This window comes from Arachis duranensis, chromosome 4 (genome assembly GCF_000817695.3).
Source record: "Arachis duranensis cultivar V14167 chromosome 4, aradu.V14167.gnm2.J7QH, whole genome shotgun sequence".
Lineage (NCBI taxonomy): Eukaryota > Viridiplantae > Streptophyta > Magnoliopsida > Fabales > Fabaceae > Arachis > Arachis duranensis.
In genome coordinates this window covers 104,405,951-104,421,629 of record NC_029775.3, presented here as the reverse complement: position 1 = coordinate 104,421,629, position 15,679 = coordinate 104,405,951, and the positions used below count along the sequence as shown (strand labels likewise).

Here is a 15,679-nt window from a genome sequence, read left to right as displayed (position 1 = left end):
TACACGGCGGATTTGCTGGAGGAGGAATCTCCAAATCATCCCGCAAGCGACACCTCAAAGAAGTATACCATGTCGAAGACAAGAAGGAGGCACCAGACATCCCAGCAATCACGTTTACCAAAGAGGATGCATCCGGAATCATCTCAGGACACGACGACCCCATGATCATCACAATCATATTGGCAAACGCTAACCTCCACCGTACATTAATTGACCAAGGAAGCTCCGCCGACATCTTATTCAAAATTGCCTTCGACAAGCTCGGCCTAGAAGAAAAAGAACTAAGAGCATACCCGAACAGCCTGTTCGGACTTGGGGATACCCCAGTACAACCACTGGGATATGTATCGTTACATACAACCTTCGGAAAGAGGAACCAATCCAGAACACTCAAGATAGACTATATCGTGGTCGACGTAAGCTCAGCCTACAATGCTTTAATAGGTCGGACAACGTTAAATCAACTCGGCGCAATAGTTTCAACTCCACATCTATGTATGAAATTCCCAACTGCAGAAGGGATAGCTACAATAAAAGCATATCAAAAGATGGCGCATCGCTGTTATAACGAAAGTCTAAACCTCCGAGACGAAGGAGGAGAGTTCCACACAATCAAACTCGGTGGAGATCAGAGACGAGAAGAACGCCGCCCACGATCCGAAGGAGAAATAGAAAGAGTCCAGATCGGAGATACCCCGGATAAAACAACTAATATTGGCACGATCCTGAAAGGAGACACAAAGGAATCACTAATACGGTTCCTACAAGATAATGTTGATCTTTTCGCATGGAAAGCTGCCGACATGCCAGGCATAGATCCTGAACTAATGAGCCACAAGTTGGCAGTCTACCCGGGATCCCGGCCGGTACAACAAAGACGAAGAAAACTCGAGCCAGAACGGTTTCAGGCTGTAGAAGAACAAGTACAAGCACTACTAGAGGTAGGGTTCATAAGAGAAGTTAAATACCCACTATGGCTAGCAAACGTCGTCTTGGTGAGAAAGTCAAATGGGAAATGGTGAATGTGCACCGACTACACCGACCTCAATAAAGCCTGCCCAAAAGACCCTTATCCACTCCCAAGCATCGATGCTCTAGTAGATGCCTCATCGGGATATAAGTATCTCTCATTCATGGACGCATACTCAGGCTACAACCAGATCCCAATGTATCCACCGGATCAAGAAAAAACATCGTTTCTCACACCAAAAGCAAATTATTGCTACATCGTAATGCCTTTCGGCCTTAAGAACGCGGGAGCCACTTATCAAAGGCTAATGAACAAAGTCTTCTCAGACCACATCGGAAAAATCATGGAGGTCTATGTGGATGACATGTTGATAAAGACACAAAGTGAAGAAACATTACTAACCGACTTGGTTCAAGTGTTCAACACCATACGGAAGCATGGCATACGACTCAACCCGGCTAAATGCACCTTCGTAGTGGAAGCAGGTAAATTCTTGGGCTTTATGCTCACACAAAGAGGAATCGAGGCAAATCCAGATAAGTGCCAGACCATACTCAACATGAAAAGCCCGACCTGCGTCAAAGAGGTACAACAACTCAATGGGAGATTGGCGGCCTTGTCCAGATTCCTAGCGAGGTCAGCAATAAGATCCCTCCCCTTCTACGCTACCTTAAGAAAGGGAAAAAACTTCGAGTGGACAACGGAATGTGAACAAGCCTTCCGAGACTTCAAAGAATTCTTGGGACAGCCCCCCATCCTAGCTCGACCACAAGAGGGAGAACCACTCATACTGTACCTCGCAGTAGAAAGTCAGGCAATAGTCTCAGCACTAATTAGAGAAGATGAAAGGGGACAACAACCCTTCTACTTCATTAGTAAAGCACTACAGGGGGTTGGAGCTAAACTACCAGAAAATAGAGAAGTTTGCCTACGCTCTAATACTCGCATCCCGACGACTTTGCCCATACTTCCAAGCGCACACCATTAAAGTTCGGACCAACCAGCCCATAAAAGGGATATTGCAAAAAACAGATCTAGCAGGAAGAATCCTACAGTGGGCAATCGAGTTGTCCGAGTTCGACCTTCAATACGAGATGCGGACAGCCATCAAATCACAATACCTAGCCGACTTCATTGCAGAATTCACAGACACCACGAAAATCCCCATAGAGTGGAACATATACGTGGACAGTTCCTCGAATAAAACTGGAAGCAGTGCAGGTGTGATAATCGAAAGCAACCAAGGAACCCAACTTGAGCTTTCCCTGAAATTCGGATTCCCAGCCTCAAATAACCAGGCAAAATATGAAGCGTTATTAGCTGGTTTGAAGCTGGCTAGGAAAGTTGGAGCTCAGAAACTCAACATCTACAGTGACTCACAAGTCGTTACCTCACAAATAACGGGAAGCTACCAAGCCAAAGATCCTACCATGAAAAAATATTTGGATAAAACCAAAGAACAGGTCGGATAACTCGGGGAATATAGGATTTGCCACATACCCCGCGAGCAAAATGCCCGAGCTGACGCACTCTCAAAACTAGGCAGCACTAAACCAGGGGACAACAATAGAAGCCTCATCCAGGAAATACTGCAGAACCCATCAATATCGAAAGAAGAAAAAATCCTAGCCATAACAGGTCGGGATCAAGGATGGATGACCCCCATAATTAACTACCTCAAAACAGAAGCGCTCCCCACAGATGAAAAGGAGGCAAAGAGGTTAAAAAGGGAGGCGCAGTACTACACTATCATAAACAATATCATATACAAAAGAGGGATCTCAACACCATTGTTAAAATGCGTACCGACCTCCAATACAAAGGAAGTCTTGGAGGAAGTACACAACGGCATTTGTGGCAATCATCTCGGAGCGTAAGCTCTCACCAGAAAGGTACTACGGGCAGGATTCTATTGGCCAACTCTACAAAAGGAAGCTACCGAATTTGTAAAGACATGTCCATCATGTCAGAAGCATGCCAACTTTCACATCGCCCCGCCAGAAAAACTCATCAGTGTAACCTCACCATGGCCATTTGCAAAGTGGTGACTCGATCTTCTCGGACCCTTTCCCCAGGGATCGGGACAAGTCAAGTTCCTCATAGCAGGGGTAGACTACTTCACAAAATGGATCGAGGCAGAACCCCTAGCCAACGCCACTGCTCAAAGAAGTCAGAAATTCCTATATAGGAACATTATTACCAGGTTCGGGGTTCCAAACTCCATCACCACGGATAATGGCACCCAATTCACAGATGCACTGGAAAGAGGTCTGGCCAACCCTATTAAAGAGGAATTGCTATAACTTAGAAGAGATCGACCTAACGAAGTCGGTCTCCTACAAAGACAAGTTGTAAAAGTAATCCCTGAAAGAGACCTAGCAAAGGTCCAAGAAAGAGGATTACAAAAATAACTTAGAAGAGATCGACCTAACGAAGTCGGTCTCCTACAAGACAAGTTGTAAAAGTAATCCCTGAAGAGACCTAATAAAGGTCCAAGAAAGAGGATTACAAAAACAACTTAGAAGAGATCGACCTAACGAAGTCGGTCTCCTACAAGACAAGTTGTAAAAGTAATCCCTGAAAGAGACCTAATAAAGGTCCAAGAAAGAGGATTACAAAAACAACTTAGAAAAAATCGACCTAACGAAGTCAGTCTCCTACAAAACAAGTTGTAAAAGTAATCCCTGAAAGAGACCCAACTAAGGTCCAAGAAAGAGGATTACAAAAACAACTAGGAAAAGATCGACCTAACGAAGTCGGTCTCCTACAAAGATAAGTTATAAAAGTAATCCCTTAAAGAGACCTGGCAAAGGTCCAGGAAAGAGGATTACAAAAATAACTTAGAAGGGGACCAACATAAAGAAATCGGTTGTAAGGCACTAAAAATACAAACAAAGGCGAGGAAACCGAGAAACAAGTTGGACCCCCCACAAGTCACGACCTCAAAAGGATCCAAGCTACAATCAAAAAGTACGAAAGCAATCTAAAGAGGCCAAGCAGCGAGATTCCAACAGATACCCTGCTAGAGCACAATGAAAGCATAGTATGACAAAGCTTCAAAGAGGCCACCAAAATCAACCTCAGAGAAACCATTTTGTTTTCAAAATAAAGTTGCTAAAAATAGCAACTGGAGTATCAACAGTCAATTAAACATCATTCACAAAAAAAAAAAGAGTTCAAAGCCCACAAACTGGACTATTTACACAAATACTTAAAGGAAATCAACCAAGATCTGGAGCCTTCCCGAAAGCATCAGTACGGGGAGAAAGAGGGCAAGTCTGAATAGGCACAACATCTACAGTTCCATCATCCCGGTTCAGAATTTGGCAATCCGGATCGGATGTAACGGGAGGAACTGAGGAGGTCGACACTTTAAGAGAAGGCACTGGGGGAGGGTTCGCCTCATCATCATCCTGGTCATCAGGGACAATCTTACCATCCCTCACAACATTGTCCAGGCTGATGAGAGTCAAGTTGGCATCAGGAGCGATAATCCGGAACTGCTCCATCAGGTTCTCAGAGGTGGCAGTTACGCTGCCCACAAGGTGACCCTGAAGCTCACCATAATTAATCTGAGCAGTTTCCAAATCATCCCGGAGATGCATCAATTCCCTATAAGCCGAGACATAGCTATCCTTATGCTTCAGTGCCATGTCCTCAACGAACTTCAAAGAAGCAGCCAAGGCAATAGAGCTGGCCTTCTCACCCTCCAGCTCCTTCTCCACCTTTGCCAACTTCACCTCCAACTCATCCTTCAAACCCTTGATCCGATCAAATTCTGACTTAGCCTCCTCCATGAAGGATTTTGTAGCATGAATCGGGATCCCCTGAACTGTTCATAGCTGCACCCATATGAGCCATCTTCACACTACTTTTGGTAATAAAATCTAGATGCTGAAGAAGAGACACGCCGTCCATGGAAAGCCCACTATAGGGGGCAATTTGTTGGTCAACAAACTCGATAGCATCAAAGTCCGGGGCATCCAAGTTAAAGGGCTCGGATGTTTTTTGCTTTTTTAAGGGAGGGACACTAGAAGCAACGGCAGAAGTCTGAGGAGGATCGACCTGATGAAACCGAGGAGTAGGAATTACTTTCTTTGGCCCAAGAGAACTCGACACAGGAGGCTTCACTGGGATCTGAGAAGACCCCTCGCCGACCACTTTGGCCGAGATGTTCAGAGCAGCAGTTGCTTTCTTTGCCCTTTTAAAAGCCTTCATGGAGTCGTTATTCTTTGACATCTCTACAGAAATAGCCACAACAAAGAAAGACGATCACAAACAAGAGGAAGAAAAAATTAAAGAAACAAGTACAAGAGACAAGTCAGACAAATACCCAAAACAGTCCGAACCAAGGATGGGTCATTCAAAAACCTTTTTGTATCAAGATGGGGCGGTTTCCCCCATAGATCCTCAAGAACAACAACAAAATCACGCTCAACATCATCAAGCATCTCCCAAGTATAACGAGACACTCTCACATCCCTCTGCCACTCTAGAGGGAAAGAAGGCTCATCATTTTCGTCAAGAAAAAAGGGGCGGGCCCCCTCGACAGCAAGAACCTTAAAGAAGTAATTCTTGAAGTCCTTAAAGGACTCATCATACATAGCAAAAACTTTGTGGCCCTGGGCGAATCTGAAGGAAACTCAGGAAGCCTTCTTTTTTGAAGAACCGCCAGGCTTGGCGGAAACAAACAAATAAAGGAAAAGAGTATGGGAAGGTGTTACATCTAATTCACAACAGAGAAGTTGAAAAATTTTAATAAAACCCCAGGAATTAGGGTGAAGCTGGGATGGAGCAATATTACACGACCACAACAGGTCGGTCTCAAAAGCAGTAAAAGGAAAAGAAACGTTCAATTGGCTGAAGAAGTATTCATAGGCATAGAAGAAGGGACGCTCCCTCTCAATGGAAGTCGGAAAACAAACTCTCTCATCAGAATCAGGAGCAACAAGCTCGTAATCCTCCTCACGAGCATTGTTACCACAAATCCTATGGCGCTTCCTCAGCTATGTGCAAAATTCAACATCCACAACAGAAACACAAAACAAAACAAGGGAGTCTAGCCAATCAGACATCCCCTCGGGAACTCTGGAAGACATCTCTACAACGTTATTGCGAGAAGACATGAGGCCAACTAATCCTACAAGTAAGAAAAGAAGATGGGGTTACTAAAAATATCCCGGACAAAGGGAGAAAACAACTCGGTCAATACGATACAGGTGAAGAAACAAGAAAAGAAAAATCCCAAGACTCAAACCAAAGTCCTGGGGCATCCTTTGGAGGCAATAACAAAGCAAGGTTTTCAGGCAAGATCTACAGCTTGCACCCCAGCATTTCTCAGAAAGAATTCAAAACAGCAAATATTTTTCAAAGAAAAACACAAAAAGTCATTACAGTCTACCAAGCAAAAATCATTCCCAAACATCAAGCACGCCAACCAGAGACCATTAAAGATGCAACCTTTTTCAAGATCAGACAAAAAGCAATCTCCAAAAGTGAGAAACAGATGCAGATTTTCTATCAGTATCAGACAGAAAACAACCAGAAGCAACAGTAAAACCCTAGAATGCCTCGATAGAAATGCCAAGAAAATTCAAAAGAGAAAGATAGGAAAAGCATGTTACAGCGACAAGCAAATACAAGACCACGAAAAGATTCAAACTTTCAAACATGCAAAATCAGAACTTCACCAAAAAACTAAAGACGAAGCTACGAAAGAAGCAAGAAAGCTAGTACCAACCTGGAAAGAGCAGCGAGCTTCAAAGAAACTGAAGATGGAAGATGAAATCTGGGAATGCCTTCTCACAAAGAACGCGAACAAGAGCAATGTCGCAGGAAGAAACGCAAGACCTAAGGCTCCAGAAACGCCAAACGACGCCGCAACACAAAGAAAGCAGAAGCGCAAACAAAAAACAGAGAGTGGAGAGAGCGGAGAAAAGAAGTTATGGAAAGGGCAAAAGGAGAGAAACCGTTTCTGGGTTTTCAAAATCGAAATAAAGAGCCAAAGGGAAACGGGGCAATTAATGCTCAAATTAAAGAGGGCATTAAACCCTCGCACGTTCCCAAAAAAGCGCCGATATAAAAGCGCGCGTCTTTTAGAAGAAATGTTCTACATTCAAAGCTGCTGCAAAGGAGTCGACAAAATGCTTGAGTTCGGCTTCACCAAAGAAAGACCAAAGTCAAGGACTCGATCTCAAAAAGAAAACCGAGCTCAAGCAGGGGCACTGTTCATATCCTGGGTCGAGTTGTCCGACCCGAGATGTTCTACAGACAAAGCGACCGACCTCTTCAGGTCAGGACAATCCGACCTCTTCTTAAAGAGCTCGGCCAAGTCCCCAGGAAAGCCCAAAGAAGGGCCCAAATAGAGGAACACGCCCCAAATCCCAAGGCAGCCCAAGCCTATAGAGAGAAGGGCGGTTCCCTTAAAAATAAGATGACCTCACTTAAAGATAAGATAAAGATAAGATAAGATAACTAACTTATCTTATCCACAGAAGGCCACATCTCACCATTATAAATACACTGGAGCACCCAGGTATAACTCATACTCTGATTATACTCAATACCTGCTTAATACGCTTGCTAACTTAAGCATCGGAGTCCCTTGCAGGTACCCCCCACCCTTCGGTGATAAAGGATCAGCAGCACTCTCAGTTCCACAAGTGGGACACACCAGCTCCGGCCGCTATACACCTACCGGACACGTCGGCTCCGACCAACACAGAAGATCTCGACCGAGATCGACCTATAGTTTCAGGTAACCCTCGGAACATATATATATATATATATATATATATATATATATTGGAGATATTATAGTAATTTTATACTAATGTGTATTAAACGGGTATCCACAGGGAGGATACTTCTTCTCCTGCCTTATCTACCCTATCTATTAATTGGATATCCGTTCTTTGTTTCCATGAGTAGAAAATACTCTTCAAATCCATCCATTGACGGGTAAATCTTTGTGGATACCCACTTTATCAGGAAAATTATTATTCTTAACTAATACTCGTAAGTAGCATAAGCAAGTTTAACAACATGTATCATAGAAGAAGCTCCTATCATAACAATCAATATGCAAGAATCGTTATATAAGCCAAGATCTTTATACAAGAAAGACACTTAGATAATTGATTGTAACATGATTATAGATGAAAATTCAGGTATAATTAACTTTGTATAAAATTGATAGTTGACAGTTGTTAGAAGATAATTAAATCAAATTTGTTAAATTATTTAATAAATTTTAGTTATTAACTTTATATGAAGTTAACTGTACCTGAATTTTCACCTAATTATATTGTATGAAGAAAAAAAATGAAACTATGAATTTGAATTTTGTATAGTAATAGCTATTTGATACTCACCAATATTATACTCTCATAAACTTTTTTCCCCTTTATATTTTTTATTATTCTCTCTTCGTTATTAATTATTAGAGAGTTTCACTTAATTAAGGTCTCGTTATGAGAAACGATGTCTATGTGCCAAACTTGCAATAAGTCTTAGGTTTAATTTGATAAATTTTTTATTTTTCGTAACAGGTTGATTAAAGTTTATTTAAAAAAATTAAAATAGTAGTATTTATATTTGGTAAATTAAAAATAATTTTCAATAAATATATACAAACAACAATAATGTATTTAAAAAAATGATTTTAAAATTTAAAATAATTATAATAGATATAAATATAAAATTTAATTGCAAATAAAATTTTACATCAATAATTTAATTAAGAGTGAATCTAAATAAGATTCATGCCACATTTGAATGTGTAATATACAATAATTTATGCTGATATTCATTCTGAAATCGCATAATACATATCCCAAATTTACCAATAACAATTTTTATGTCGGATTAATTAATTTCTTATAATAATAATAATTTGATCTTTATTTTTTTAAGAGTTATGCTATGTGTATATCAAAATCAACCACAAATATAAAATACATGTTAGAATACAAATACACATTAAAAATAAATTAAACTACACATATATTTATACTAAAAGAATATCCAAATTATATCAAAAAAGGTATCCACTTTACATGAAAAATAACATCTATAATATACCAAAAAAAAAACATCCAAATTATATCGAAAAATATTCAAATTATATTGAAAGAAGATGAAGAAAGACCGATGGTGGTGCGATGGAGGAGTGTGATGTAAGGGGATGATCCTGCTACTCGCGCAAAACTCCCAACGGCGACGTGAAGGAATGCAGGTGCAACTCGCACGAGAACTCCCTCCAGCGGCGGCAGAGATGTAGTGTCAGCAAAGGGTCTGCGCAACTAAAGGTTGACGCATGGGAAGGAAGGTTGACGTGAGAATATCCCTGCGTTTCGAGGAGGTTACGTTGCCTAATTCTAATTATTCGAAGTCTGATTTTTAAAAAATTTCAAAATTAATTTTTAAAAAATTTTTTACGTTGACTGGTAGGTGTGTTGGCCCCTATACTTTCTCAAAAATAAATAATGATTTCAAATAACATTTAACAACTAATTACATATACAATATTCTAAAATTGAGAAATACACAGTCACCCAAATCAAAAGTGAAATCCAACAGGTCAACTCTTTCGTAACAAAAATTTCAAGGTTACAAGAATTCACACACAACAAAGACTAAAAAATGATAAAATTTTACATGAACAAGAAAAATAGGTTGAAGAAGGAGAAAAAAATAAAAAAGACAACTAGAAGAAGTCAAATTAAAAAGGATATTGTCCTTTTCCCTTGAATTCTACAACCAAATGAAAATTAAAATTTGAAAAGGAAAGCAAAATTTAGGGTTCAATGCGTGAAATTGTTGTTTCTATGTTGTCCCTTGTCCTTTTCTGTGCAGTGCCACTATTGCTGTGATATGTTACCCTTTTGCCGTCCATCCACATTTACTGTTATTACTACCACACAGTTGCCACCACCAGTGAAAGACTAGTGAGAAGCTTTTTCGATTCATCTTTGCTGAGGAACGGATGATGCTCTCTCTATCCTTTTTTTGTTGTTGAATTTGAAAGAGAAGTTATTTGTTGTTATTGTTGAATTTGAAAATTTTGAAGTATGCTATTATTCATGGTGATGACCATGGAAAGGGAAGTAGTGGTGTGGTCGTCGATGTGATGCAATTGAAACTAAACAAAGAGGTATTTCTATCATTTAAAAATTATTGTGTTTAAAAACATAGTTTAATATTAAACATAACGCTAAAAACTATTTTGAACGAAAAAAAGTTAGAAACAATTTTGATTTTTATTCCAAATTCTAGGAATCAAATAGTATTTATTCTTATAAAATAAAATTGTACTAGATCAAATTATTAATATATTTTGTATTTATTTCGAACATACTTGTTGAAAATTCTGCCTCTGCGTTTCAACCATGGTTCTCAATATCAAATTATTAGTGTTTTCTTTTTATTTTCGTTGTAGTCACACATGTTAATATTATGATACTTTTTATACTTAAGTTTTATTTGGTTGAAAGAAAATAAATAAATAAAAAAGAAATAAAGAGAAAAAAATTAAGTAAATTTTTATTTTTTGATATATTTAGTTAATAAAAACATATTATAAAAGATAATTTTACTTTTATATTATAAAATATATTAAAAAAATAATATTAAAACAAAATAATATAACAAATTTTCTATCACTTTTTCATCTAACATAAAAGGAGATTAAAATACAGTTATTCCCACGATCTCTTTTATATTATTTGCCTATTTTTTATGATTTTTTTTCTTAAATCAAATATTAAAAATAATATTTTTTTTTCTATTTTCTTTCCTCTTTTTTCTCCCTTCACTTATCAGTTTATGTTTATTAAATACTTTTACTCTGTGTGTGTTGAATTTGTCATAAAAACAGGTTTATTTCTTTTGTTTATTATGTATAAATAAATGGAATAACGATTTCTTCTATGTTGATTTTGGGGGCATATTTTGTATCTAAAGTTGTATTCACATGATAATACAAATTTAAATATTAGCATTGGAAAAAAAGTCGGTAATCGTTTTTATAAGATAAACAAATTATTTTTCGGGTAAATTAATAATATAATATTTGTGAATATTAAATTTGTATCTTCACTTAAAACAATTCAAAGCATTTTTATTTGAGTTTCCACTTAAAAGAAAATTAAAATTTTACACCTTAAAAATATTTCACATATGCATTAATAACTAATAAGTTCACTGCCCAGTGTTTTTACAGAAAAAACTAAAGAAGGAAGGGCTAAGGATAATGATATACTATCGATACAGTAACTATGATTTTATTTTCTCAACGAAACATCCACCTAATAAGAAAACTCAAACATTCCTCCATAATTATTTATGATTAACGAGACGAAAATTAAAGATCAGTTGCTTAAAGTTCAAAGATGTAAATATGTTTTTGATCACTTAGAAGAACTAAGTGATGGAGCTGGCGTCGATGCAACATTGGAACCAGAAGTCTGAGGTGGTGCTTGCAAAGGCACGTGCCTATTGATGAGCTCACATGCAACTGTTTGGAGATCAACATCACCACTAGCAGTTGGGCCTATTGGGCTTGAAACAGCCATGTATTGCCGTGGGTCCATCATGGCCCGTTGATACATAGCCCAAGTTGCTGGATCAAAGTGGGAAGATGGATCAAAAGTGGCCAGCATTGATAAGGTGGTGGGGGCAACACCCACAACCGTTGGTAAGTCTGCAACTGAGAAAATAGGTGATGTCGGCACTCCTTGCGTTGGAGGAATTGGTGGCGGTTGTCGTATCTCTATTGTAGCAAGATGATTTTGTAAGAATGAGAGTTCAGCTTGTAAAGCCAACACCTACATAAAAGAAAAAGAGATCAGAAAATGTCACAAATGAAAAACATTACATTGTTGACTAAGTGTTTAATGATGTTTATATGAAAATTAGTCATAGGAGAAATAGTATGACTAATTAAGAACACAATTCTGAATTCTCTTTACTTTAAGCAAAAAAAAAATTCCTAATAAACAAAAAATTCATCACGATTTTACTATTTTCTTATTATAATTATATAATCTTTTATTTATACTATTTATTTCTCTCAAAATTTATCTCGGTAATACCTAAATAGCTACTTATTTTCGATTTATCCTATTATAAATTCCATCATGATCAGTCGAATACTATTATAGTAGGCTGTTTCTAACTTTCTATCATGTTGATTTTAAATTTGCATATACTACCCATAGACTCTGTTTAATTAGTATATACACTGAAACATAGACATTGATATATAAATTAAGAAAACATAAATACAAAATATATATACATATTTTATGTTTGGCAAAACAAATATATAAAACACACAAAATCTTAAAAAATTTATAATATCCTCATCTTCTATTTTTACTATCATCACTCAAACTTTTCATCTACCACCACCTATTTTTCTCCTCCATCATTCATAACCAAAAATAAATTATCCAATCAAAAGATAAATAAATAATTAAACATCAACTCAAATTATTATTACCAACAAGATCTCTTTCAAAAATCAATTCAATAATTTTTATTTTTTTATTAAAGAAAATAATGGAAACAGATAGAGATCTCTTTCAGTGCCACCTCACTCTTGTAAAATCCAGTCAAACCGTAATTAATTAAATAATAAATTAAATAGGAGCGAATATGATTAGAAAATTTAGCAATTAGAATTTGATAATTTAAATATGATATGTGGACTCAGTAAATTTTTCTGAGTCGGAAAACATAGTTTTCTGAATAAAAATGCGCACTGAAAATTTGACCGACAATACCGGCTGAGATCTATCTGGTACGGCAGCTGAATAAATTAATTATAAGTAAATAAGGTTAGAAAATGAGAAATTATAATTTGGAAAGCTAGAAATATTTAAAATACTATTTAAAACTCTAATCTTAAAGGTTTTGGCCCAAAATTGGGCCAACAGACTAAAACAAGTAAACCAGGCCTAAGTGGACCCAAGACACAACATATATAAATATTAGTTATGAGTATTTCAGCTCATTTACCCTAGAGAATGAGAGAGGGGGCGGATAGAGAGAAGAGAGAAAGAGAACCTAGCTTTCCAAACTTCAAATCACCATAACTTTCTCTCCGAAACTCTGATTGACGAGCCGTTTACGGCTACACATCGCTCTTTTCATCCTCTACAATTCTATCTAAGTTTTGCGGTGAGTATTCTACTGTCCTCTACCCAAATTTTATTTTTCTCTTTAAATTCAAATTTAATTTGGATTTTGAGAAAATCTTGTGATTTTGGTTGTTTAGGAGTGCTCTAGTATGAGCCATGGGTGATATTCATCACAAACTTCAGTGGGATAAGGTAAAAAATCCTCCAATCTTATGCTTTATCATTTTCATGAACCCTAGATTGATTGTAAGTGTGAAATTGGTTATGTTAGAGTATTGGTTGATTTTGGTGTACAATTGGAAGATTGATATTGCTTGTGGGGCCTTGGTGATGCTTGGAGCTAAGAGTTGGTGGAGACTTCTAAGAAGAAGCTCAATTATTTTGGCTACAAGAGGTACAGTTTAAGTTTCATTTAAGTACCGTGTGGTGTGATGAGAATTCCTAGGCTAGATGCCCCTAGCATTAAGTTTGGATTGTGTAAATGGTTGGTACTAATATGTATAGTTGATATGTAATGTAAATTAATGATTGGGTTGAGAATTGTGTGAATTTGTATGTTTGGTGTGTTAAAAATTTGATGAATTGGATAATAAATATTAGTTTGTGAAATATACATTTAAATTGTGAATTTGGGGCCGAAGGCCGTGAATCTTGGGCCGGATGCCAGAAAGAGGTAAGGAAGGTAAGTGATGTGTGTATTGTGTGATGTCATATGAGGTTGAATGGAATCGTTATTGTTGTTATTTGGTTACAAAGGATTGTATGGACTATGTGGTTATTGGTTTTGAGGGAGGAATTAATGTCTTTGTTGATAATGTATGTGAGTTGTATACGATGATATGGATTTATATGTATTGGGGGTTGATGGAATTGGTATTGTTGGAACTTGGGATGTGGAATGAAAGATATGATATGGTATTTTGTTTAAAATTGAGTTATTTGATTGAGATGGTAAAAATGGTGGATTGGTGGAATGTGAATTTAATGAGAATGTTAAAAATATGAGTTGAGGAGGCTTGAGGTTGATTTTGGTAAGTTTTGGTTGGTTTTGAAAAGGTTTGAAATTGGTTTGTGTTGAAAATTTAGTTTTTGTTGGTTTTTATGAAAGTTGTAATTTCGGTCTACTTTGACAGAACATAACTTGGTCTCCAAATTCCCGATTTGGATCAAACTTATTTAGAAATAAAATTGGATCCGAGATGTTTATGTCGTTCAAAGAACGGGTAGAAAATGATTTGAAACGAAAAAGTTTTGCCCGTCAGAAGTTTGGGGTTTGAAAATGTAATCTTGCAGCTTTTTAAACTTAGTAAAATTTTTGGTAAAACGTACTCCGACGCGCATGCATGGCCAATGCGCACGCGTCACTCACGATTTTTACTCTCTCACGTGTGCACCTGGCCGACGCGTATGCATCACTGTATTGATGCAGGAGCATGGTATAAATTCCAGAGAGTTGTGATGGTTACGTGCCAGTTTTGTGTGAGGAGCACAAAACGCATCCACGCATACGCGTAACTGACGCGCACGCGTCACGCTACCTCTCTACTTCCCAAGCGTGCGCGTAGGCGACGCGCACGCGTGACCCCGTTTTCAGCAAAAATTGATTTTTGAGTTTTTAAATCCGAATCTCAGACTTCTAAGCCTCCATTTTCATCCTTTAAGTCCTAAATTTTTATAGTATGCCTAGTAATGAGAAGAAGCTAGGAAATGTGATAACTTGTTGATGAAGAAAGACTTGGAGTAATGAATCGTGATTGAGGAAGTGCAGAAATGATGGTTTGAAAATGAATGTAACGTGTGACCCAGGGTAGTAGGCAGTGGCGTTGTCCATTTGCTCTGAATATGAGATGGGGAAGGAGAATTATGATAAATGAGTTTAATTATGGAGTTTTGAATGAATGTATGTCTGTGATACCTGGGTAGTAGCAAAGATCGTGGTTCATCCCGCTTGCTCCGGGTCATTGTTTGAAAATTGGTAATAATGAAGAGTGATAATGAATGAATGTGTATTTGTGATACCTGGGTAGTAGCAAGGGTTGTGGTTCGTTCCTCTTGCTCCTGGTTAATGTTTGAGATTTGATAACAATGATGATTGATTTTAAACTGAATGAATGTATGTTTTGAGATCCTGGGCAATAGCAAGGGTTGTGGTTCGTCCCACTTGCTCCAGGTCACAGATTGTGACGACTGGGTAGTAGCGACAGTAGTGGTAATTCCACTCGCTCCAGGTTGAGCTTTTAAACACCCTCCTGGGTAGTAGTCACAATAGTGGTTATTTCACTGGCTCTATGTTTAATAGGTAGTAGCAAAGGGGTTGTAGCTGAAGCCCACCTTCTCCGCATGGGTGTTTTTGTCCATGGTTAGCTACCAAGACGTGTCGGGTTGGCTATATAACCGACAGATGATATCATCAGTCATAGGGTAGGCATACATCATTTGCATATGTTTGAATTGTTTGGGTTTGCCTATTTGTTTATTGATATATCATATATGCTATGCTACCTGATTATGTGCTACTTGTTCTACTTGTACTTTATTGTGTATTACTTGTCTGTATTGCTTGTGT

The 15,679-nt window shown here is 37.7% G+C and overlaps 1 protein-coding gene across 1 annotated transcript; it reads right to left on the bottom strand.

The window, feature by feature from the left end:
* Positions 1–11,379: 11,379 nt before the first annotated feature.
* Positions 11,380–13,114, bottom strand: LOC107485440 (LOB domain-containing protein 18-like). The gene is made up of 2 exons (XM_016105978.1): positions 13,064–13,114; positions 11,380–11,796 (listed from the first exon to the last, which is right to left on the bottom strand). The coding sequence occupies exons 1-2, from the start codon at positions 13,112–13,114 to the stop codon at positions 11,380–11,382; spliced, it is 468 nt and encodes a 155-aa protein (XP_015961464.1).
* Between the last annotated feature and the right edge of the window lie 2,565 nt (positions 13,115–15,679).